Source organism: Musca vetustissima, unplaced genomic scaffold (assembly GCF_032173495.1).
Source record: "Musca vetustissima isolate MV318-11 ecotype Yass unplaced genomic scaffold, APGP_CSIRO_Mvet_v1 utg14847, whole genome shotgun sequence".
In the NCBI taxonomy this organism is placed as follows: Eukaryota; Metazoa; Arthropoda; class Insecta; order Diptera; family Muscidae; genus Musca; species Musca vetustissima.
The window spans coordinates 3,479-29,575 of NW_026883879.1; the positions used below are offsets into that span (position 1 = coordinate 3,479).

At 35.3% G+C, this 26,097-nt stretch overlaps 1 protein-coding gene across 1 annotated transcript in view; it reads left to right on the plus strand.

The window, feature by feature from the left end:
- Window positions 1-573: 573 nt before the first annotated feature.
- LOC133330873 (transmembrane channel-like protein) overlaps window positions 574-26,097 on the plus strand; it is a gene marked incomplete at its 5' end in the record, with an annotated part of 37,127 nt that continues 11,603 nt past the window's right edge. Inside the window, 5 exons of the mRNA XM_061539277.1 lie at window positions 574-668; window positions 813-909; window positions 1,078-1,170; window positions 5,397-5,552; window positions 5,625-7,266. Coding sequence (XP_061395261.1) covers window positions 574-668; window positions 813-909; window positions 1,078-1,170; window positions 5,397-5,552; window positions 5,625-7,266 — 2,083 coding nt within the window. The remainder of the gene's footprint in view (window positions 669-812; window positions 910-1,077; window positions 1,171-5,396; window positions 5,553-5,624; window positions 7,267-26,097) is intronic.

Below are 26,097 nucleotides of genomic sequence, written 5' to 3' on the forward strand. Positions count from 1 at the left end.
ATTTGATTTAATATTACATGAACAGCAGCAAGAACAACAGTCTAACACAGAAACGTAACTAAATCCAATAAAATCAAGACAACAAACCTGAAGTTAATCTCATAAGTTGTACAAAAGTAATTTCAAATTTCTTGACAGAAAGCAAGCAAAGCGGTAGGGGAATTTTTGTTCAGCATCATACCGTCACGCTAAAGTTATTATCGTAATTCAATTAGTTCGTGTCCTTTTAATTGACAATACTAAGAATTGCTCATCTCCTGGCTAATTAATGTCATAGCCAAAGAACAATGAAACTAACGAAGAACAAATACCAATGCAGGTACGTGCCTAACAGTAAACAGCTATCTATTCGATTAGCCTTTAAATGTGAGAGGACAGCAAGTATTTAGAGAATAAAACTTATTTAAGTAATATTAAAAAATCTTATCACTTCTCTATGCGCGTCAATTCCCATTCGGCACAAGGCCTCTGTTTTACGATATTCCAGTCCAAAACGAATAAAAGTCCTTTAAAGTGATAGAAGCCGTTAATTAAAATAAAAAATGTGACATCCTTTTTTGTCTTCCCCCACAGAATGGCCGAGAATTCACGTAATTCAAAACTATCATCGAAAGACGATGAATGCACATTTTCGTGGAAACTTTTTACTGGTTGGGATTTTATGATTGGTAAGTATGAACGAATGAATAAGACAGATATATACGAACCAACACTCCATTGCCTTGTGCCACAAAACAATGCTCAAGGATAATGAATTCTTTTTTACTTATCCTTTCTAAAGTTATTTTTGTGCGGGTTCACACTGTTTTCAGGTCATGCGGAAACTGCACATAATCGCATTGCATCTGTGGTAGTTGGTTTCAAGGAAGCTCTACTGGAGGAAGCTGAAAAGAAGAAGGATACACGAAAGTAAGTTTTAATGGCTAGCTGTGTCACAATACATTTAAATTTTATGGCTGGAATTATTTTCCAGAGACAATTATTTTTTTTATAAGCATTTTGTTAGAATTTAATTTTATTAAAAATTATAGCCACGTATAAATATATGTGTTTGTTTTTTTTTTTGTTTTCTTTCAGTTGGCGTATTATATTGCAACGAATAGTTGTTAATATTTTGATAATTGCCCTGTTAGTCGCATCCGGTGCTATTGTTGTTTACTTAGTAAATCGGTGAGTATGCATCTGCCGTCACTTAAATGTATCCATATAAGGTGTGGAGTAAATTATTCTTTGCAAATAAATCGATATACGAGGTTTATTATATATGTCTGTGGTACAACCTGACATCTCCAATAGGAAGTTTGAAATTTTTTAACATATACGTTTTTAGTACGGTTTGACTTACCACCATGTGTTGTGTTGTTTACACTGACTTCAATAATGAATTTGCCCACAAAATTCTCCTTCCATATTTTTCACGATTTTCGACGTGGATTATCCCGACAAGAGTACACCGATGAACTTACCATTCTATATCAGGTAAAAAAGTGCTTTAAAGAATTGGTGCAAAAAAAGAAAATTACTAAAAACTTGGTTGAGCTCACCGGAAATTTTATACCCCTTATCATATGGTGTACATCAGGGTTATGCAATTTTAACGTATGTTAAAAATCATCAAAATGTAATACTGACATACTAGATTGCAATAAAAATATAATTATAGTATATTTCTTTACAAAATCGGGATCATTGTATGGGGGACAGTGTCATTGTCAGCTAGCAGTTTATTTATAATTTTAGAAAATTTAATAGAAATTAAGGTTGGAAAACTTGGCTGGGAATTTAAGCATAGCAAAAATCGAGGAAACTTTGTATGTGTATACAAACATGGACCTATAATATTGATTTCCCGCACAGATTTATTTAAGCTTCCAAAACCCCAAAATATTGCCATTTTGATACTTCTCGGTTAAAAATGCGGCTATGAGCTTCGAAAATTGACGGTTGTTATATATGGGGGCAATGTAAAAATATGGACATGCATGGATCATTCATGAAGTAAATGATCCCTATTTTTCCAAAATCCAGAAATGACAATTTTTAGCCTTTTCGGTTGGAAAAAAATGGCTGAAACACTCAAAATACCGATATTTGGGCGGGACCTTTATGTTCATTTATGTGAACCTCCAAAAACCCGAAATTCCTTTTCGATTGGAAAATGGGGTTACAGACATCAATATACCGAGTTTGTACATGACCTTTATATAGAGGCTGCGTCAAAATATGGACCTATAATTCTCATATGCTACGTAGACGCAGGGTTCAAACATTAAAAAATGCGGCTATGAGCTTCGAAAATTGACGGTTACTATATATGGGGGCAATGTAAAAATATGGACATGTATGGAACATCCATGAAGTAAATGATCCCTATTTGTCCAAAATCCAGAAATGACAATTTTTAGCCTTTTCGGTTGGAAAAAAATGGCTGAAACACTCAAAATACCGATATTTGGTCGGGACCTTTATTTTCATTTATGTGAACGTCCAAAAACCCCAAATTCCTTTTCGATTGGAAAATGGGGTTACAAATATCAATATACCGAATTTGTACATGACCTTTATATCGAGGCTGCGTCAAAATATGGACCTATAATTCTCATATGCTACATAGACGTAAGGTACAAACATAAAAAATCTACACCTCAATATACGTTTATTACATTATCACAGGCGCCGGATCTATGCGTTTGAGCCCGAAGCAAAACAATAAATGACTGTGGGGATCTTCGAAGTTGAACCAAATCAAACGAAAGTTGATTCTCTATTCTGGAAAATTTATTTACATCAACTATTCGCAGCAATTCGAATAGCGAACAAGAGTAGTCCAATCATTGTGCACTATGACAATGCAAACAATATCGACTGAAATCAGAGCCTTTTTAACTAACCAAAACTTAATGGGTCAATAGGGTTGCCAGATTTCAATTCGCAAAAAAATTTGGACATGGGTTTTTGAAAGGTCTGAGAAAACAAAAAAATGATGGACATAAAATACGGAAAAGACGAAGGATATTAAATTTGTCATTCCGTTTGCAACACCTTGAAATATTCACCGTAGATCCACAAAGTATATATATTCTTGATCTATGTCGATTTACGCATGCCCGTCTTTCTGTCCGATAGAGATCGCAATATTTAAGATAGAGCTCTGATATGTTTTCCAACCGAATTGGCTTTTATTTGGTATTTTGGATTTTCATAATAGCACATCTCCGTACCAAAAATTATAAATATTGATCCAAGTTTTAGGGTAGTCCCATATAACGGTAAACCTTCGATATTCGGTAATTTGGGGACTTCAGACAGATTTTGCAACCGAATTGGCTGTAATTTAATATTTTGGATTCTCATTGAATAACACATACCCATACATTAATATATTAATATTGGCACACGTTTAGGAGTAGTCTCCATATAAATCTTACTCTCTAATATGGGGATTTTTGACAATTTTAGATATTTTTATTTTTCTCACTTTTCGCTATGTCCAAGGCTCTATCATGAGCTTTCTGCCCATTATTTAAAATATTTTGATTGCCATTATCATGGTGGAGGGTATAAAAAAAATTCGGACGGACCGAAGTTAGCATCGTTTTTACTTGTTTTTATTAAAATTACACTGTTCAAAAGTATGTTAAAGTAAATATTATCCTGGCCTTTCTTCTCGGAATATTTCTTTCGAAGAACATATCCTTGTTTTGTCTCCAGTTCTTCTGAGTCGGGATTTTTTGACATCTAAATATTCTACAAAGATGTAGCTCACAATATTTCAGATACGGCTCTCAAAGACCTTGTGTTGGCTGTGTTATCCACCCATATTTATACATTATTTAAAATATTCCAAATGAATCGGATTCTTTCAGATTGCCTTAAAATTGTTGTAAAAAATGCTTGAAGGCCCCAATCAAAAGTTGTTTTCCTGTAGAAGGGCCAAAGATTCTTGTGAAGGTTTTATTGAAAGATACCCTCTAAAATCTATACTTCAGTGCTTCTCAAAATTTTCAAAGTAATGTTTATTATATAGAATATCGTACCCTTCATAGAAGAACTTCAAGCGCACCTCTCTACAAAAGAGATGCCAAATGTTTCTAATCTGTACAGGACCTCCTAAGAGGCTGCGCCGTCGACTTCTATGGAAGATTTTACAGGGGATTTCTAAAAAGTTAATCTAATATAAATTATGGGAACCCCATTTATTTGTAGAAGTCTGAAAGGGTCTGTTTTATACGGAAGACGGAAGAAGATATGTATACATTCTTTAAAATATTCCAAATGAATCGGATTCTTTCAGATTGCCTTAAAATTCTTCTAAAAAATGCTTGAAGGTCCCAATCAAAAATTATTTTTTAGAAGGGCCAAAGATTCTTGTGAAGGTTTTATTTAAAGATACCCTCTAAAATCTATACTTCAGTGCTTCTCAAAATTTTCAAAGTAATGTTTATTATATAGAATATCGTACCCTTCATAGAAGAACTTCAAGCGCACCTCTCTACAAAAGAGATGACAAATGTTTATAATCTATACAGGACCTCCTAAGAGGCTGCACCGCCGACTTCTAAGGAGGATTTTACAGGGGATTTCTTAAAAGTTAATCTAATATAAATGATGGGAACCCATTTGTAGAAGTTTGCAAAGGGTCTGTTTTATATAGAAGACCTATCAAAACGCCAATGTCTTATAGTCCTTCTGCTCGTCAATTTATAATATTCTGGCTCTTCAGCTACTTAAGACTATATACCTATATTGACTCACATCCACATTTAAACACAACAAGAGAAGATTTTTTGACATCCGAAACTTCTAAAAAAATGTAGTTCTCAATAATTCAGATAAGGGTCTTAAACAATTTATCTTGGCTGTGATGGTTTCTAGTATGTTTTCATTGTCCTGTCCACTTTTTCTATTCAAAGTCGTATATAGTGAAAAGCAGACTATTCAATCCACGTAATCAGCAATGTTTTTACCCTACTTAGCTGGACAAATTCAATTTTAGCTTGAAACTGGAAAAGGATCAACAAATCTGGACATCCAGACAACTCCAGCCTGGCAACCGCACTTGTCACCACTGTTTTTTTATTCCCAGACATCACAAAACTTCTTATTAAACGCCGATATTGTATCATTTTTTATTTGCTAATAAAAATGTACGAAACTCAAGGACATCGTACGATTCTAAATATTATAGCGGTTCTTGATAGGTGTAACTATAGCATCTGGTGCAAAGTTCCTACCTTCTTAAAATTGTTTGGTATACCAATTCTTGTAAACTTTTTCTGATGTACAATCTTTTAATAGCGTACTAGTAACATTTGAAAGTACAATAGCGTATATCGATTTCTTTATAAAAATAAATCGCATGTCTAACGATTACTTTCAATTTCTTTATATTCCAGATCAGAAGATTTGGCGAAACGCGACGATTGGTTAAGTAAAAATGCTGTAAATGTTACCATGAATTTACTTTCATTTATATTGCCAATGATATTTGAGGCGTTGGGGCTATTCGAAAATTGGCATCCTCGTCAACAACTCCGCTTACAATTGGCCAGGTACAGTAGCAAAATATAAAACCATAAAGAAACACATAATAATATTCACTGTTTAATGTTTTTTTTTTTCAGAATTATGATTTTGAATTTACTCACCCTGTATTCGTTGATGTTTTCGTTCATCTATAAAATCGACAAAAAAGAAGGGCCACTTGTCGAAATGAAACTGCTAAATGATACTGCAACAGCTCAATTGGAGGATTTAAATCGCAGATGGGAAATCTATAAAAATATGACAGCCAATTTGAATGGCACTACGGAGCTGGCCACGACAACAGAAACGGTAATGCTGACAACGGCCAAAGTGGCAACAAAACTCGTCTGTCGTAATGTTACAAAATACTGCACCAAACAATGCCAGGGGATCCAGGGACTTCCAACAACGGCAACAGCAGGAACAATGGCCGCAGTGGCCACCACAACTTTGTTGCTCTTAAATCTCACCACAACCACCATGATACCACCAACAGCAACGACAACAGCTTTGGTAACAAATGCTACAAGTCCCATTATGACGACCACAACGGAGATGAGTACCGAAGCAGAAACGACATGGGCGATAACAACTACCACCGAAGCCAGCACCACCGTAACACCATCGGACACGACATATTCCAGCACATTGGACATCACGACTACAACACCACCTGCCAACAGTCCCTTAACAACTCAGGCTACAACTGAACCAACGACCGAAGAAACTACCATCTCTACACCAGCAATAACATCAACGACAACAACCGAATATCCTGGAAATGATACACTCTTTGAATATTATGATTATTTCGCGGGGATGTCATTGGAACACCAACTGGTCGATGATGAGCTGAACAAAGCCACTACAAGTGAAGATAAAAAGAAAAGAGCGGCCAGAGCTCACAGGCGGAAAAAGAAAAAGAAGTCCCATGCAACGACAGGAACAACTCCTTTGAATGAAATATTCAAAACCACAGTGGAACCTTATTCCAATGTCAGTCCCGAACAAACACAGAGAAAATCGAAAGGAAAAAATAAAATTTCTAGAATCAAACGAGCCCAAAGTGATCCGCCATCCAGATTATTGCCTAGATCAAAATACAGTCGTAGGGATTCCAGTGGTACGACAACAACAATAAGCACAACTACACAAACCAATGAAATGACGACATCAACCACAGAGGGCACAACATTGGCCACAACAACCGAAGATAATACAACGCCATATCCCACAACACAGGACACCACAGCAGCGGACACCACAACATCGACCGATTTCAGTGCATCAACGCCGCAAACCACTACTGCCAAGGAGATACTTTGGGAAGAAAATACGCTGCTCAATGAAGTTTTAGATTTCTTTACCACAAATGCTACGACACCTAGACCCGGTGGAAATACAATTCGACCACAAGAAGATCCATTAATCAATGACTTGACGACCAAACCATTCTTCGAAGATGATAGGACTGTTATTTACAATCTGGAAGATATGCCAAATGGCACCATGTATGTTTGTTGGGACATGGAGTGCACCCCAGAACTGGTGACAGATGACGATAATCAAAACACTTCATTGGACATGAACATTTCGCGACCCATAACAATGACAGAAGAGTTTGAGAAGAACTATACGGAAATTATGAAAACTTTGAAAAGGGTCGAATTAAGTTTGACCACAATGTGTTGGGAAACATCTTTGGGTCAGGAATTGGCCAAAGTTGTGGTCCTTGATGGGGTAAGTCGTATTAACATTAAATGGTTTAAAATTGTTTTTGGATTAGATATCGGAATTTTTGATTTCTAATATGGGAAAATAATTGAATACCAAGGACTTAATTCGGGTTCGATGTAAATATGGATTATTAAAAGGTATACAATTTTGGTCTAATAATGAGAATGTGAATGTCAATGCTATACAGAAATATTTCCGCTCCGTTTATTGAACACTTCAACAGCACCTTCTGGCGACGTTAATTTCACATTCATTCGCAATTTTCCCCAATAAAGAAGTCATTAGATGTTCCATCAATTCCACCTTCGTAGGCGATGTTTGAGAGCTCGCATAAAATTTTGTCCATGTTGTTATATATCTACCGCGTAACTTTAGAAGGAGGATAAATCTAGCGCATCTCCTACTGAACACCTCCCGTACAAACACAACGACGGATATATCCTGCCTCTAATTAAAGCATTAAATCCTGAATACTCAGACAAACCAGGGCAGATGTCTAACTTCACCATAGTATATACACTGAGCCACTAGATGAGTGTGTCTTCAATTCCACCAAGCTAACGTCACCCGACTATTGCAACTTCCATTCCATTTACTTAGACAAAGGAAGTGAACGGGTTAGCACAATCATAAAAAGTGGCTAGAACATCTGAATTGCAGTAACATCAGTACCGGAGTGAGTAAATGGGTGTGGTGGTCCCGTTACGTAAGCCAATGATGCCAGCAAAAGTGAATCATACAAGCCGATCTCACTTTTATCGTCAATAGCTAGGTTAGTAGCAACTCGTAAGACTCTTTGCTACTACCTAGCGTTCGTGAATGCGCCTCAATTGCTGATAATCTACATGGATTCCGGTAGCACCACCGCACAACAAAAGATTTATGATTTATGATGATCTGAAGAGAGAGGTCCAGAGGTACAAAAGGGAGGCTTTGAGGAAGCAATTTAAGAATATAAATTGAATACTCGATAGAACACCCGTCTATGATAGCAATAGAAGAACAGCATCTAACACCATGAACCGGAGTGGTCTTTGTACAACTGAGATCTGGATGGCGTATCCGCCTCAATTCATATTGGGCATGATATACAATATTGGTATGGTGGGCAATATATGCCCGGCATGTGGTAATTAATGGTCCACGTGACACGCTACTCTTCTTCAAGTTCCCAGCTAAATCCACACATATAATTCCAACTTCACTTCGGGCACAACCTGTACGGATCGCAGCCTTTTTGAACCTGGAGTTAGAATCAGAACCAGATTAAAGGAAGAATACACAGTAGTATAAGCTGCTACAATTAGAACAAATTTCATTTTATGAAGCAAGCCCACAGAGGTCGAGATTGATTTATACCATATAGTTCATACATGATCAAGCCCCAATCGCTCCTTAGCCACTTGGTTTGCATTTTCGTCTTTATCGAAGAAAAACTGTAAAATGTACCGAATTGTCTATTCGTACACTTCCATTTTTAACACCCTGTAACTCACAACTGAAACAGCAAAATATTTTTTTTACTGCGAAATTTGTAAAAATGAAATTTTTTGATCGATACTTTCCGAAAAATCTATCAGTACAGCCATCGGCCGAAAGAATAATTTATTTATTTTTCCTCAACCTAATATATTGGCCCTAAATAGAATCCTGAGAACATCCATTTCGTTTGCAACACATCAAAGATATGCACAAAAATTCCAGCATATAATTCTATGTTGCTTTAACCGCGTCTGCCGGTCTGCTGTGTGTTAGAATTTTGTACATACATTGATATTACACACTGGGTGGCTTTTCTATTGAAAACGGCACCGCCTCATTTCTAATTTGGGTTCTCATTGAGGGTCAAAACTTCTTACAAAAAATTATAGTGCCCATATAACGGTATCCCCAATTTTCCTTTATTAAAGATTTTGGTATGTTCAAGGCCCTAGCCAATTATTTCATTTTTTCTTGTCAACAAGTTAGCCCCACATAAAAGTCTCGTGGTTTTTAGGTATTTTAAATGTGCTCCTCACGTTGGAAGGTGTGAAAAGTTCAGCCCGGCAGAACTTAACAAAGTTTTTAACTGGTTTTTATACCCTACACAACTATGTTGTCAGGGTAATATAGCTTTGCAGCCCCAAGAGTTTGTAACGCCGAAATATTGGTCCTAGACCCACCTTTAAGTATACCGATCGTCATATCTCGACTAGCTTAGTCGATCTAGACATGTGTGTCCGTCCGTCCGTCTGTCCATTATAATTTGTAAACACGATACAGGCCACAGTTATGAACCAATCTTCACGAAATTTTGCATGTAGGATGGGTTCTGGCCAATAAAGACCCCTATTGTTGTTGGTAAAGATCGGTTAATATTTAGGGGATGAAATGGACCAAATACTAAATTTTTGTCGGTTTTTCTGGTCGCTCCAGAGGCCGCAATTAAGGCTCAAACATCGTGAAATTTTACATGGAGAAGGGGATCGGGCCAAAGAATAAGCATGCCTGTTTTGATAAAGATTGGTCAATATTTATCGGGTTAAATGGACCCTGACTTTTGTGTGAAACATGTCGTATGTTCTCGGATGTGGGAGTTACACTTAAATATTTACAGGTGCTTTCGTATTCAGATATTATTTAGTAACCCTTACCACACTAGAGGGCGGAAATATAACGCTGATCGATTTGAAATGTTCCATGGGGTTCTAGTTATGGTCAAGGATAACGCCTATAATTATCGTTGATGATCAGATACAAATTTTGGGATGAAGTGGACCGAAAACTTATTTTTTCGATTCGATGTATACAGTTATAAGCCGAACATTACAACACAACCCACGGCTAAAGGAATCTGGACAAGTAATTAGAAGGGCTGAATGTTAGAGTTAGAGTGCCGTGGTAGTTGTGTAGGGTATCGTATGGTCGGCCCCGTCCGACTATACTGCACCGCTCACTGGTTATTATTATTTTTTATTTATTTTTTTACATACTAGCTGAGATAAAGCATCAAGTCGTTTATGCCTCGACTATTTATGTAGTATTAGCATATATACATAGATCCATATTTAGAATAATTCCTAACATGCTCATATCCACCGTTAAAAGTTAATAGTAGTCCCCATTATGTCCACTAAATACTCTTTAAATTTCCTCCATTAAATATTCGCTCACACAATCACTTGCCAATAAATCTTAAAGCTTAAATTCTTATCAATGAGTTTCAGAAGGATTTTAGGGAAAAAAATCAACAACAATTCTAATCAATTTTTCAACACAAAATAAGAATATTGTGTTATCATCGATGATAGTCAAATAATGGGGCGTTTCAAAGTATTTGGCTATAAATTTGCCAAATTATGCGTAAAATATAAATACACATGTATTATTTTGCATATCTACATACAAACGTACATACATAGATTACCCAAAACGTTAGGAGATAAGAATGTAACAGCCATATGTCTGTCGGTTGGTTTACCACGGAACGGAATGAAAAATCGTTATACAGTCTGACTAGGATGAAGACGGTTAACAGACACCAGATTTCCTTTGGGGGTTGTAGCCAAATTTCACTATTCCTGCGAAATGTTGCTGAACATTAGATAAGAAAGGCCTTGTTGTTTGTTTACATTTCTTTTGTTGGTTATTCGCCGTTCTAGCCTGAGGAAAAGCGTGTTATCTTTAGAATTTCTTTGTGTAAGGCAATTTTTATTTTTGAAACAAGAGACACACACTCTTGCATACGAATCTGAGCTTCCCATTCGGGCGATAGACTTAAAGTCACTTGGTATGAAAACGAAATTTGTGTAGCTTAGCTTTGGTCTTGGGGTACGTACATAACAAATTTAACGCTTTGTTTAGTAAATTTGTGACAGCTTGTTTTACAATGGATATCAAAATTCCAATAAGCCATAGCCAAAAATGTATCACCCACCACAAAGGGATCGAAAAGGACCGCGAGAAAAAAAGTTTGAAAACATTTTGTAACAATTATTTTGTTATCAATAACACAACAATTTATTGCCTCTTGTGAAAAGGGCCATTTGATGGGTGCGATTGTTTATATTTTTCTTAACTTGCTGTACGTGACAGATTTCTCACAAACAATTTCCCCATAGAGTAATAGGAAGAGGGGGGGGGGGGTCAAACATAAAATTTAATTTGTTATTTTTGTAAACCTACAGATATGGCTTATATGCATATCTGTGTCAATACTAATTTTAAATTAATCGTTTTGCCCCTTTTAAAAATAAAAATAAAAAAACTTTAGCAAATTGTACTGTGAAATTCGATGGTATGAAAGAAGGTGTATTTAATTAGGTGTATGCATTAAATTCAAATACTAGCATATTACAAAAAAGAGAAAAAAACCTAATGTTGTATATTTGGAAAGTCTGGAGGAATGCGTCACCAAATATTGTCGGAATTAATAGGATCTCTTCGGGATTGGCCACAATTTATTTGGATTAAGGTCAGAATACTTCTACTTCTTCTTCAAATACTTCTTTTGCAGAATAAGAACTCTCACAAAAAATTATAATAACCAGCACGGTTCTCCCGCAGTATTTAAAATTGAAAAATTTTTGTTGTTGTTTTTGTTAACCTGTGATGTATTATTTTTCTTGTTTGGATTTGTTTCGGCTTAAGGTTAAATAAAATTTAGTATCTTGTTCCTGTTCCTGTTCCTGTTTTTTTTTTTTTTTTTTTTTTGTTCCGTGTCAGTCTTGTAATTCATTCTCTTCTCTTTCGGTACATTTATTATATTGAACATTTCTAAAGTAAATCGTCGTTTATAATTGTTTTCTTGTGTCAAAATATCAACGTCTTTGAAATTTGGCGTATGCCCCGTCGTTGTGCAATGTGCTGCAAGAGCCGTCTTTTATTCTAATGACTTGTCTGTATTTTGATATGACTTATGTCCAGAAAGTCTTGCCTTTAGTTTGGTATATGTTGTACAAACACAAATACCTTTTGGCATAAGTTGGTTTTGTCCCCGTTACATATCTATATCTCAGTACTTATTCAACATATATAACAACTTTATGGCTGATTACTGTCCTCTGACACTTAATTATAAAAAATAGTACCAAAAAGATATAAAAAAATAGTATTAGTTAAAAAATTTTACAGTTTTGTAAAAAAAGTCAAATTCGCCGAATGTACCCCAACCCGGGGTAGCTTCGGCATTTGATGGGGCACATTCGGCACCATAGTCATAGCCGGGTAATTGTCATCGCTATCAGTCTGGTTGAAATTCTGATCCTCTTAAGGCTCGATTTGGTTTTAATACGCCACACAATGTTTGAATTATAGGGCTTTATTTTCTAGCAGCGGACGTTTACATCTCAAGGTCACACACACCATCAGAAATAGGGGTTTTCTATCGCATTTTCGTCAATACAAGCACGTTTGATCTTATATATGCAATTTCGAACCATATTAAAGGATTAGTTTTAAAGACAAACTCAAAAACATTTTAAGGAAATAATATTGCGCAATCTGTATATTGCCGAATGTGCCCCACTTTAAAATGCCGAATGTACCCCGAATATACTTTTTATAGTTTTTTTTTTAATTTTTTTCGATCAATTTTGTAAAAACATTATATTTTTAAATATTTCTATAATAATACACATCGTAGTTAACCTCTTTTTAATAATATTGTCTTAAAAATTTCAAAAGTTTTATACACGAAATACTTACGAAATGGAATTGAAATATTACAGAAACATCTATAAAACCAGTGAGCGGAGCAGTATAGTCGGACGGGGCCGACCATACGATACCCTACACAACTACCACGAACTCTAACTTTCTGAGGATGTTTATTCCGAGTCTGAGTAGTATTTCGTGATATTTGCCCCCTCTTGTCCGATTAGAGGTCAACAACACCTCTTTCTTACTTTTTTCGAATATTCAGTACAGTCCTTCTAATTACTTGTCCAGATTACCTTCACGGTGCGTTGTGTTGTGATTTTCGGATTATACTCTACTCGAAAACACACAAAAAATTATGTTTTCCGTCCATTTCATCCCAAAATTTTATCCTGATCATCACCGAAAATTGTAGGCGTTGTTTTTGACTATAACTGGAACTTCATGAAAAATTTCAAAGCCATCAGCGCGATATTTCTCCCTCTAATGTGGTAATGGGTTACTAAATAATATCTGAATACATAAGCACCTGTAAATATTTGACTGTAACTCCCACATCTGAGTAGATACATCACTATATTTGGTATCAATTTAAAGGCCAACCACTCCTCTTGGATATCAACTCCTGGGGTCTACATCCTCCAGGAGTAAATATATATGCCATAGAATACAAATTTTGTCATTTTTCACACAAAAGTCAGGGTCCATTTGACCCGCTAAATATTGACCGATCTTTATCAAAACATGCATGCTTATTCTCTGGCCCGATTCCCGATTCGCGGTGTTTAGGCCATAATTGCGGCCTCTGGAGCGACCAGAAAAACCGACAAAAATTTAGTATTTGGTCCATTTCATCCCCTAAATATTAACCGATGTTTACCAAAAACAATAGGGGTCTTCATTGACCAGAACCCATCCTACATGCAAAATTTCGTGAAGATTGGTCCATAACTGTGGCCTGTATCGTGTTTACAAATTATAATGGACAGACGGACGGACGGACGGACGGACACACATGTCTAGATCGACTCAGCTAGTCGAGATATGACGATCGGTATACTTAAAGGTGGGTCTAGGACCAATATTTCGCGGCGTTACAAACATTTGGGGCTGCACAAAGCTATAATACCCTGACAACATAGTTGTGTAGGGTATAAATACAAAAACCCATGTAACTAAATGAGCTTATTAGCTAGAAATTTCAAACTTTGTGTCATTTATTTATTTCGATACTCGATACCTATATATCGAAACTAGTGATGTACGGTGAGAGCTTCATTTCAAAAACGCGATTGCCGAAGGTGCCCCGATGCCGAAGGTGCCCCAGTCTCCCCTACATTGCACTTGTCTTCTTTTTTTATTTTCGATTTTGTCTTACTGAACAAGCTATTGATACTATTTTTAGATTTTAGGGCTAATTGATAATTGTGTTTGTCATTGATAATTGTGTCTCTCGGAAAGTCCTGGTATATATGTCATTGGCTTGTACGATTTTTCTTCTTTTTCAATTTTGGTTTGATTTGCAGGATTTTTGTAGTTCGTCAATTGTTTTCAATGGGAAATCATTTTTAATTAATATGTGTCGTATCTTTTCCTCATTTGCTGTTTATAAAGTTTGTGTCCCTATTTATTTTTATGCGTCTGGGATGTTTAGAGTAGAAATTTATTAATCGTCCAGATGCGGTGGGTTTTTGGTAACAATCTTTTGTTAATTTTTGTCCAGATGCGGTGGGTTTTTGGTAACAATCTTTCGTTAATTTTTGTCCTTGTCGGATTATCATTGCCTCGAGATATGGTAATTTTTGATTTTTAAAGTGTTGTCTATTTCCGTTCTTTTTACAATGCAGAATATATCGTCAACATATTTGGTAAGAACTTTTGGTTTGTGTGTCAATTTCTCCATTGAAGCGCCCAATAACTCATCCATTACGATGTCTGCAATAATCGGTGACGCTCGGTAGTCCTTTTCTCTGTTCGTACACCTTGTCATCATAAACGAAATATCTTGAATCTTTTATACAAAGAGTTAGTATTTCTATGAAGAGGTCCTTTTGTATATTTGTATATTCTTTTATTATGTCCCATTTTTCTGGGGAATAGTGAAATAACGTCAAATGATAGTAAAATCTCGTCTTCTTCTATTGATATATCATTAATTCTTCTTCTCATTTCCATGGCGTCTTTAATGTTGTAACATGAATTCTTTGTTAAATTTTTTAAAATGTGTACCATATATTTTGAAAGTGCATACGTTGTGGAATTAATAGATTAACATATGGGCCTGAGAGGCATTCCTTCTTTGTGTATTTTTGGCAAGCCGTATATTCTTGGTGCAATTGATGTGTATGTCGTCATTTTATGATTTTCCTGCAAATTTATGATATTTATGTTGTACAATTTCTCCGTCAATTTGTTGTTTTTGTTTTGTAGGTTAGATGTTGGATCCCGTTTCAATCTTCTAAATATGCACATGTCCCGTAAAATATTTTTCATTTTTGTTTCGTAGTCATTTTTGTACATGGCAACCATCTTTCGCGCGTTTAATATTAAAATGTCTTTATTTTGATTGAAAAATTGTTTTGTTTTACCCACTGTGTCAATAATAATCTTATCTTTTATACTTAGTTTCGTCTGTTGTAAGTGGTCGTCAATTAAGTTCGGTATTGAAAATAAGATATACCGGTAAAATGTTATTGTAGCTAATATTCGCCAAATTACGAGGGCTGTTCGGAAACGTATTAGCCTAGCACAAAAAACGTGATATAAATAAAAAATTAATTAAATTAACACTCATAAGACGATCAATAAATCATCTGGTGTAAACTACTGATAAACATATCACCGACTTCAATGTCATTTGTGAGTTGCAATTGATCCTGTCGATTATCCTGATAAGAAAAATAATACAAATCAAATTTTTGGATTCAGTGATCCACAATCTAGAGACACTGAAAGTTTCGTACCAAAATTCGAACAAATTCAAAAAAATTACAGCACTATTCGGGTTAAATTTTGTTTCTGGAAACTCCTTCGTATATGTTCAAAAAAGACGCATCCACAATTTTGTACAGTGGAAATGTCAGAAATGCGTGCTGTTATTGAATATTTACATAAAAAAGGTTTATCAACAACAACAACAGAAATTGTAGCCAAGTGCATGATGAGGTATTAAATATATCGACGAAAAAAAGTGCGTGAAATTGCTAATATAATAGGCATCTGAAAATCGAGTCTACTTAATTTTGAATGAAGAAAAAGCTTTCTGGGTGCCGCATTTGTTAATAGTCGGTCAAAAACGCATAAGAAAGAACATTTCTCAAGATTGTTTGTATCGTTTTAAGCGTCGTTGATGAGACATGGATCCACCACTATACTCCAGAGACAAAAGAACAATCCAAACAATGGACTGAAGATGGAGGAAATACGCCAAAGAACGCAACAAAATTCAATCGGTTGGTAGAGTTATGGCAACGGGGTTTTTGGACTTCAAAGGTATTTTAGACAAAAGAACAATCCAAACAATGGACTGAAGCTGGAGGAAGTGCCCCAAAGAATGCAGCAAATTCAATCGGCTGGTAGGGTTATGGCAACGGGTTTTTGGGACTTCAAAGGTATTTTAGTACCTTTTAGTACTATTTCAACTTTTTGGATGAATTAAATGTATAAATTCGAGAAAAAAGTCCGAGCACCAGCGCACAAGAGTGTTTTAACAATGGCAAAAATCAACGAATTAAAGTACGAATTGCTTGACAACCCGCCTTATTCTCCTGATTTAGCTCCCAGTGACTTTTACTTGTTCCGAAATCTTAAAAAAAAAAATTCCTTGCTGGCAAGCGTTTTACTTCAAATGAAGATGAAATTTCAAATGTAAAGTACTATTTTGAAGACATTGAGGAAATCAATTTTAATCAAGGGATAGAATTGCTAGAAAAGCGTTGGACTAAGTGTATTGTAGTTTCAGGAGATTATATTGAAAATTAAAATATTTTTAAAAAACTAACTATTTTCTTTCGTTGATAGGCTAAGAAGTTTCCGAACCGCCCTCGTAGCTACAAAAACCGATCGATATTGACATAAATTTCGGATTGTTATTACTCCTGGGGTGGTTGGTATTGCATAGCCCGATACGAGTAATATTTCCCATTTTCTTTACTAAAACAAAAAATGTTGTCATAAATTTTACTAGTTATCTATTGAATTTGTCCAATTAATTTCATCTGAAGTGTTTACTACTTCGCTAAATATAAGTTGCACTAAATTTCCACCGTAATAATTATTATGTGTCACATCTTGTCTGTTGAAAATTAGCAAGAAGACGACTAACTGAAAGTGACGCGTATCCCTTGCCATAAAACAATGAAGCTAAGAACGCTTATGTATAACAACATTAATTTAATATTCAACACACGTAATAGTGAAAACCACACGAAACCACTACACTGAAGGAGTTTTGTTTTCTCCTCCAGAGAGATTGCATATGACAGCAATGCTATAGTGATATTCGGTTAATCAACAGCTGGATGTGTAACGAATATTTGAACAGTCTACGAAATCGTCACACTGGCAAAATATGTTCGTTAAAGCAAACGATGCTCGTTAAGATTTTTTAATTTGATTCAGATTTAAATATAGCTGCACAAAAGGTCTGCATTTTGATATTGAAAATTCTCCGTAGGTTTAGTCCAGTTTTTACCAGAGGGATTATCACACACTAAGAAGTGGATTCGTACTAAACTTTTTTATTATGAAGCTTCAGAACAAGTCCAGGACTTTAGAAATGTATATAATAGCCCATCTGATATTTCCACTGGAAAGTTTGCCATTATTTATCATTAACATACTCAGAACTGTGTTGTTTAAAATAAATTAAATTTGAAATAAATCATCCACCACGTGGGGTCCACTCAAAATTCCTTAAGTCGATCGGGACATAAATATGGGGTTCATGCTTCAAAAAAAATAGTGTTCCAAATTACATACACTATAGTTGGAAAACTTAAACGGTACTTCCTTAAACTTTCTTCTTATACACCACGAATCCGATATGTCAAATTACAACACCCTCCAAGAGAAATTCGATTAAAAACTAATTAATACCGGACAACTTTTATGTTTATCAAAACTGGGTCAAATTATATACAAAATACCGAAAAAGGGATGGTACCGTTCTATGGGAGCTATACCAAACCTTATTCTGACATTGGTAAATTTTGGTAGGAAGATTTAACACCCCATAAGAATTTGATAAATACAAATAGAGCATATAGGTTGGAAAACATATCAAAACCCCCCAAAATACCGAATTATGGGTGCACCATTGGTGTAATGGGTAACACGGGAACTTGTGCCGATATTGATATTTTTTGGTAGAGAAATTTTCTACTCAATGAGAATCCAAAATACAGTTATTTTGGTTGAAGCATGTTTCCGAGCTCCCCAAAATGCCGAAAATTTGGATGGAGGATCCTTAAAAAAGTAGAATATTGATCATTTTTAGAAAGAACCTAAGAAATCAAATTAGAGCCAATTCGGCTAAAAACGCACCCAAAACCTCAAAAATATGGAATAATAGGGGCTATCCGGAAACATGGACCAATATTAATCATTTTTGGTAAATTGCTCTCAAATTGGTTGAAACACGTGCCAAAGCTCCCCAGAATACCGATCTTAGAGGCGTAGTGTTATATGGGAGCTTCCCTAAAAGGTGGGAAAATATAGATAATTTTTCGTAGGAAGAATTACTATCATACCACAACCCAAAATAAACAAGTGAAAAAGAGGGCCGAACTTTGGACACCCTTCAACAAAAGTGGACCTATACCGATAATTCTACGAACCAATTTTTGTAAATCATTATGTACACCAAATACAAATTTCAGAAATTTTTAATAGAGAATCTGTTAAAATCTGAAACCCCCAAAAAATGGACTGATACTGGTAGAGTATAAAGTCCTCAAACTACTGCAATTTAGATTGCAAAGTTATATGAGACTATGCCTAAAGGGGACCAATATTGATTAAAAAGTGTAGGAATTAGCGAACATTTGAGATTATCATTATATGTGGGCTATGACTAATTAATGATCGATATATGTCAATTTCGAACCCAATATTAAATTGCCTTAGAATTCCATACTTTGTAAGGTAAAAAACTCACTATTTTGAGTAACGACTATCCTCCACACTATTGTATAATACGTCAATATTATAAATAGGGGGGTTATATGGGGACTACCCCTAAAAGGCAGAGATGGGCAGAGGGTAAATACTCGGTAAATTGGGTAAATACCCATTTGTGAGTATTTATTTGGGTATTTACTATATTGAATAGGTAATACAACATCTTACACCCTATTTCCGGTTTTCTGTTATCAAATCGATTTAGAATGGATAGTTTTACGATACTTTAAAGACGTGGGTAAATACTTGGGTAAATACCCGAGTTTTTACCCAAAAATTGGGTATAAACTCATTAACTGCCGAACCACTTGGCATAGGCGGCCAACTTTTTGCATACATGTTTTTAATATCAAAGCAAATATAGAAATCCTAAATGCGGTCCCTGGGTCCAAGTTTTGATATAGCCCCCATATAACCGTATCTCCCGATTTTAGGTAATTTTTTATCTATTAGCCAATTTGATTGTCAGGAATTTGGCTCAGAGAGTTCTCTTTGAGTACCAATTGTCTACGCTGGTCTACGTTTTCTGTCCTATACAACGGTCCTGATTTTGGGTATTTATATATATTTATAAACTCGTTCACAGCCGAACCAATTGACGTGTGTTTTGAAGATGCCATTTCTCATATAGGAAATAATGTTGATTTTTGAACCATTTGTGTCAAAAACCACAATTCGAGTGAATATTTTGTGCAGAAAGAGATCTCACTATGCCACATTATAACCTACTTGATCGTAAAATGTGTCGAATAGACAAATGAGTTTATACCCAATTTTTGGGTAACTACTCAAAATATGGATACTTTTGTATGGGGGCTACCAGTAAACGTGGACCTACATACATATATTGGACATTTGGTACCCAAAAAGGGGGCGAATATTAATACATTTTGGGAGGGAGATTTGTTACCAAATACAACTACAAAATACGAAATTAAAGCGAGTTCATTTTGCAAAAAGCGCTCACGTACCCCAAAATACCGAAAATCGGCGGCCAAAATACCATATAAGGGGGCCAACCGAAAAAAGTTATAGTTTACATTACAGTTAATTTGGACAAAAATGAGGTGTTGTTTCTACACAACGGTAGATGACAGCCCCACAATCAAGGACGAGATACAGTAGACCAATCATCTGCTTAACTGAAATAAAAAACCATTGATTAACTAAACTAATACAAGGACTAATCAAGCCAGATCTGCGGTTTATATAAGCCTTATGCTCTAAGGAGTATTAAAAGGAGAAAAAATATTTTTCCCATTTTGTTTCACCCCTCAGTGTGGGGTCTAAGATCGACATTTAGATATATGTTAAATGAAATGACAAACAAATCATATTATCATATGACCGATAACATCCAAAATAGGGCATCCTCGATATTGGCTACAATATTTGATAAATCCCACATTTTAAGAGAACGATAAATATGAAACCCAATACTTCCACAGATTCGTTTCAACACTATGGCATAAGCATCCACAAAAAACCACATTGTTTTACTTTTCTTGCAGACAATTATGCCAAAGTCAGTATAAATACTTCAATGATGTTGGTCTCCTCCCCTATGCAGTGTTCCGCATAGATGAATGCAGGGAAAGAAATTGAAATTATGGCATTAAATTACGCACGAACACGTAACTAAAACGGGACATGTAAAATACGTGTTTCAGTTTTTCAAGAAACAAAAAAATAAATACGAGAGTTTTCAATGTAGACAAATAAAAATTCAAGAATACATTACATTGTTTTCTGCAGCGAAAGTGCAGCATATATTATTATAGATATTAATTTTTCTTTGTGAATTTTTTATTTTTCTCATTCCATATTTGTCTGTTGCACAACATGCAAGAATCTTTTGATTATCGAAGTATATTTTAATTTCACCTTTAAAAACCTGAAATGTTTTACAAGTTTTACTCCTGGTTAAAACTTTTACATATGTACTAAAAATAGGAGGACCCATCCTAGGATTAGTAGTCATGTACATGGCGAGATAAATCAAATGAAAAAAAACGATAAGTTCGGCTGCGCCGAACTTTGGATACCCCCCCACCAAGACATACAGACAGGTACTTGAAATAAAAATATAGGGAACATACCAAAAAGTGCACCTATACCGACATTTCTATGGTTCTAAATATTGTTTCAAAAAAAATTTGATTCATCCTATTATTTCTTCCAAAATTAGTTCAAGTTCGAATATGGGGAATATCGGTCCACTCCTTCTGGTACCTCCCACACAGGGGCTAGGCCTAAATGTGGGTCTTAGTACATATATAATTATCGATCCGTATGTTCTAGATTTTTTTTCGTATCTTCCGCAAATGAAATGACTACAACAAAGTCTTAGAACAAATCATATAGCTATTTTAATATAAACCAGTAAGGAAAGTAGTAAAGTCGGACTGGGCCTACTATATGATACCCTTCACCACTTTGGGTATATTTTACATATGTATCGTAAAAGACGACTAGCTATTGATCTTTTCACGAAACTTAGCAACATCATTCTAGACTTAATTCAGTACCCTACACCAAAATTCGTGCAAATCGAAAGATATATAGGGTCTTTGGTGCACCAATTACCTTAAATCGGATGAAAATACATATGGGAGCTATATCTAAATCTGAACCGATTTTCACGAAACTTGGCAGACATCATTCTCGATCTTACTCATAACTCTGTGCCAAATTTCATGCACATCAAAAGATTTCCGACTTTAGTGGACTATTTACCTAAAATCGGGCGAAGCTATATATGGGAGCTATATCTAAATATTAACCGATTTTTACGAAACTTTGCACACATCATTCTATACTTAATTTAGCACGCTGTGCCAAATTTCGTGCAAATCGAAAGATATATAGGGACTTTGGTACACAATTAACCTTAAATCGGACGAAGATATATATGGTGCAAATCGAAAGATATATAGGGACTTTGGTACACAATTAACCTTAAATCGGACGAAGATATATATGGGAGCTATATCTAAATCTGAACCGATTTTCACGAAACTTGGCAAACATCATTCTAGACCTTTTTCATAACGCTGTGCCAAATTTCGTGCAAGTCAATAGATTTCCAAAAACTTTAGTGGACTAATTACCTAAAATCGGGCGAAGCTATATATGGGAGCTATATCTAAATCTGAACCGATATATAGGGACTTTACCTTAAATCGGACGAAGATATATATGGGAGCTATATCTAAAGATATATAGGGTCTTTAGTGCACCAATTACCTTAAATCGGATGAAAATACATATGGGAGCTATATCTGAATCTAAACCGATATTCACGAAACTTGGCAGACATCATTCTCGATCTTATTCATAACTCTGTGCCAAATTTCATGCACATCAAAAGATTTCCGACTTTAGTGGACTATTTACCTAAAATCGGGCGAAGCTATATATGGGAGCTATATCTAAATATTAACCGATTTTTACGAAACTTTGCACACATCATTCTATACTTAATTTAGCACGCTGTGCCAAATTTCGTGCAAATCGAAAGATATATATAGGGACTTTGGTACACAATTAACCTTAAATCGGGAGCTATATCTAAATCTGAACCGATTTTCACGAAACTTGGCAAACATCATTCTAGACCTTATTAATTACGCTGTGCCAAATTTCGTGCAAGTCAATAGATTTCCAAAAACTTTAGTGGACTAATTACCTAAAATCGGGCGAAGCTATATATGGGAGCTATATCTAAATCTGAACCGATATATAGGGACTTTACCTTAAATCGGACGAAGATATATATGGGAGCTATATCTAAATCTGAACCGATTTTCGCGAAAATGTGCACAAATTGTTCGTGACCTTATTCATTACGTTGTGCCAAATTTCGTGCAAATCGAAAGATATATAATGACTTTGGTGCACCATTTACCTTAAATCGGATGAAAATACATATGATTTTTCCCAGTTTCAATAGGGTTCGTCCTTGGGCCAAACAAAAGAGCTGTGCCAAATTTCATCCAATTCGGATCATAAATGCGACCTGTACTTTGTTTACAATTTAACATGGACAGACAGACGGACGGACGACGGACATACATAAATCGACTTAGAAAATGATTCTATGCATATTCTCAAAAGGAACCATTTGTCTATCTCGATTATTTTTGCCTGTTACAAACATATGCACAAAGACATAATACCCTGTACCACAGTGTGGTGAAGGGTATAAAAAGGGGGTTATATAGGGACGACCCCAAAAAGGGGGGAATATTAAAACTTTTTGGCAGGGAGTTTTGTTACCATATATGACTACAAAATACCAAATTGCAGAGAATTCCGTTGAAAACGCGCGCAAGAACCCCAAAATACCGAAAATCGGGGGTACCCTTATATGGGCGCTATTCGAAAAAATTGACCTATATTTATAATTTTTTGTGGAGAGATTTGGTATCTATTAAGAACTCAAAATACTAAAGTACAGCCTATTCGGTGGAAAAATACGATCAAAATCCCCAAAATACTGGAAATTAGGAGATACCGTTATATGGAGGCTACCAGAAAAAGTGGGCCTATATTTATAATTTTTTGTGGAGACATTTAGTACCCAATAAGAACCCAATGTACCCAATTTCAGCGTATTCGGTTGTAAATCGCGCCCAAGAACCCCAAAATACCGAAAATTGGGAGGTACTGTTATATGGGAGCTATGCCAAAACGTGGACTGATATATCCCATCTTCGAACTTGACAGACAAAAGACAAACCTATGCAACATTTCAGCACCATATCTCAATTCCTTCAGAAGATAGCGTGATTAAAACGGACTGACACGGCTAAATCGTGTTAGAATCAAGATAATATATACTTTATAGGGTCGGAAATGAATATTTCGATGAGTTACAAACGGAATGAAAAAATTAATATACCCTCCCTACTATGGTGGAGGGTATAAAGACTGCAACAAAGTCAAACGCCATAATTTGTTTACTCTGCTGTATTTTGGCTCATTTCCGGCAAAGTGCTTGCTTATGATCGACACTTTGGTATTTTTTTATACCAACCTTGCCAACGGATTTTGGTGTACATTGTGCGCTGGAAATGAAGCCAGGGATCTCATTTTGTAATAATTCTTGGGTGGCGCGTGCTGAGTGCGATGGTGCCAAGTTCTGTTGGGATGTCCAAGGTCTGCCCAAGGCTTTGATACACCCCCAGAATATTTTCCCGATAAATTCGGCATTTATTCTGAAGTCACGGTCGATAAATACGAGCGGAGAGTGTCCATCGGCTGTTATGGCGGCCCATAACCATAGCCGACGCCGAAGGTTCGCATTTTTTCAGCTGACCACTTTGGCAAGTAACCGCGATTATTTTGTTTGTTGACAAACTGCTGGACAATATTTAAATGCTATTTTTTTAATGGTAGGATTGATTGGTATAGGTATTATAATAGCCCCAATTACTGTTCGACTATATATATTTCGAAGTGTAATGTATCAGTACTAATACCGTAGCTGGTTAATGTATACGTTATTTGAAACAGCTTGATTTGTGTTAAAAGGATTATACACTATTATATTTTCTACAATATACACATGTTTTGCATTAATCGTTCAAAGACCAATAAAATCCTTCATTATCATTACCTTTATGTCTGCATTCTCATCTGATTTCCCATTATGTGGCTGGGATCCCTCCACATTGTAATATTTTTAACGAACTTAGATTTAGTCTTCTTCTTAACTCATGGTTGTATCATGTTCTTAGCTGAAATAAAAGTTTTAGTAATATTGCTTTGATCAACTAAACTTAATTTCTCAAGTAATGTACACATTTTGTTTTCAGGTCAGCTATGATGATAACCCACCACAGATTTCAGATTAGTATAACTTTTAATCCATCATCCGCATTTCGCTTCTGGATATCTCCCAATTATTGCTGATGCATACTTTTTATTGAATTCATGTTCGTTTTCTCCAATGGTGGTAATTTTTTTTTTTTTTTTTTTTTTTGTAAAATATAATGTCAACAATTTTTCATTTTACACAAATTTTATTCCAATGTGTATGAATATGACAATGGAGAGATGGAAAGCAGTAGACGTTAGCGGAATTACTGACCTGGTGGCTATAAAAATTACTGATAATAGGACAAAAAAATTATGAGTCGAAAATGTCTGATTTTGACCAAATTTTACTTCCTGGTAATTTAAGATTGGATGTGCACTTATCTGAATATCATACATACTTTTATGAACATATTTATTCAAGATATTCAGATATGTGCATAGACAATTAATATTAGTTCAGAGGTATGATTACGGTTGATGCTATAACTCTTCGTCATTTTGTCATTTTATTTTGCATATCTTACTTCCATGTAATGGCTGCGAAAATTTCTGCAAAGCCTATTCAGCGATTTTTGTGTCTACAACCAAAAGTGTTTCTTTTTTCCATGTATAGATAAATTAAATTCAATTGAGAGTAAATTCCGTCCATTGTATCACCCCAATTTTAATATGGATGATGCGTATTTGTAACCAATTTACTCAAGCAAATTTTATAATGGGAATTTGTAACGCCCCTTAGGATATAAACATAGAATATCTATGTCATTTCAGATTTGTAATTACTTTTGATTCTATAACCCCGCCTATGATTTTTCTATCAGTTAGCATGAGGTGCTGTAAAATTCTCAGTAAAATCTGTTGAGCGGTTTTTGACCAATCAAACAAAAAATGTTATTTTCTCTGTATGTAAATTATTTAAGTGCAATGTGGGAGTGCATTTTCCCCAATCGTACCTCGCTCATATTTGTATGGATAATGTGTATTTACACCTACGCTATCCAGACAAATTTTGAAGACTGTGTCTATTACCGTTATAAAGATATACGCATATTACATGTACTGAAATTTCTAGGTGTGTTCACTATTGGTGCTATAACTCTGCATCCACGCGGAAGTTTATATATCCTATGTTACTTTCATGACATACTGTGTAAATCTAATTAACACCTGTTCAGCGGTTTTTGCGTCTATTGG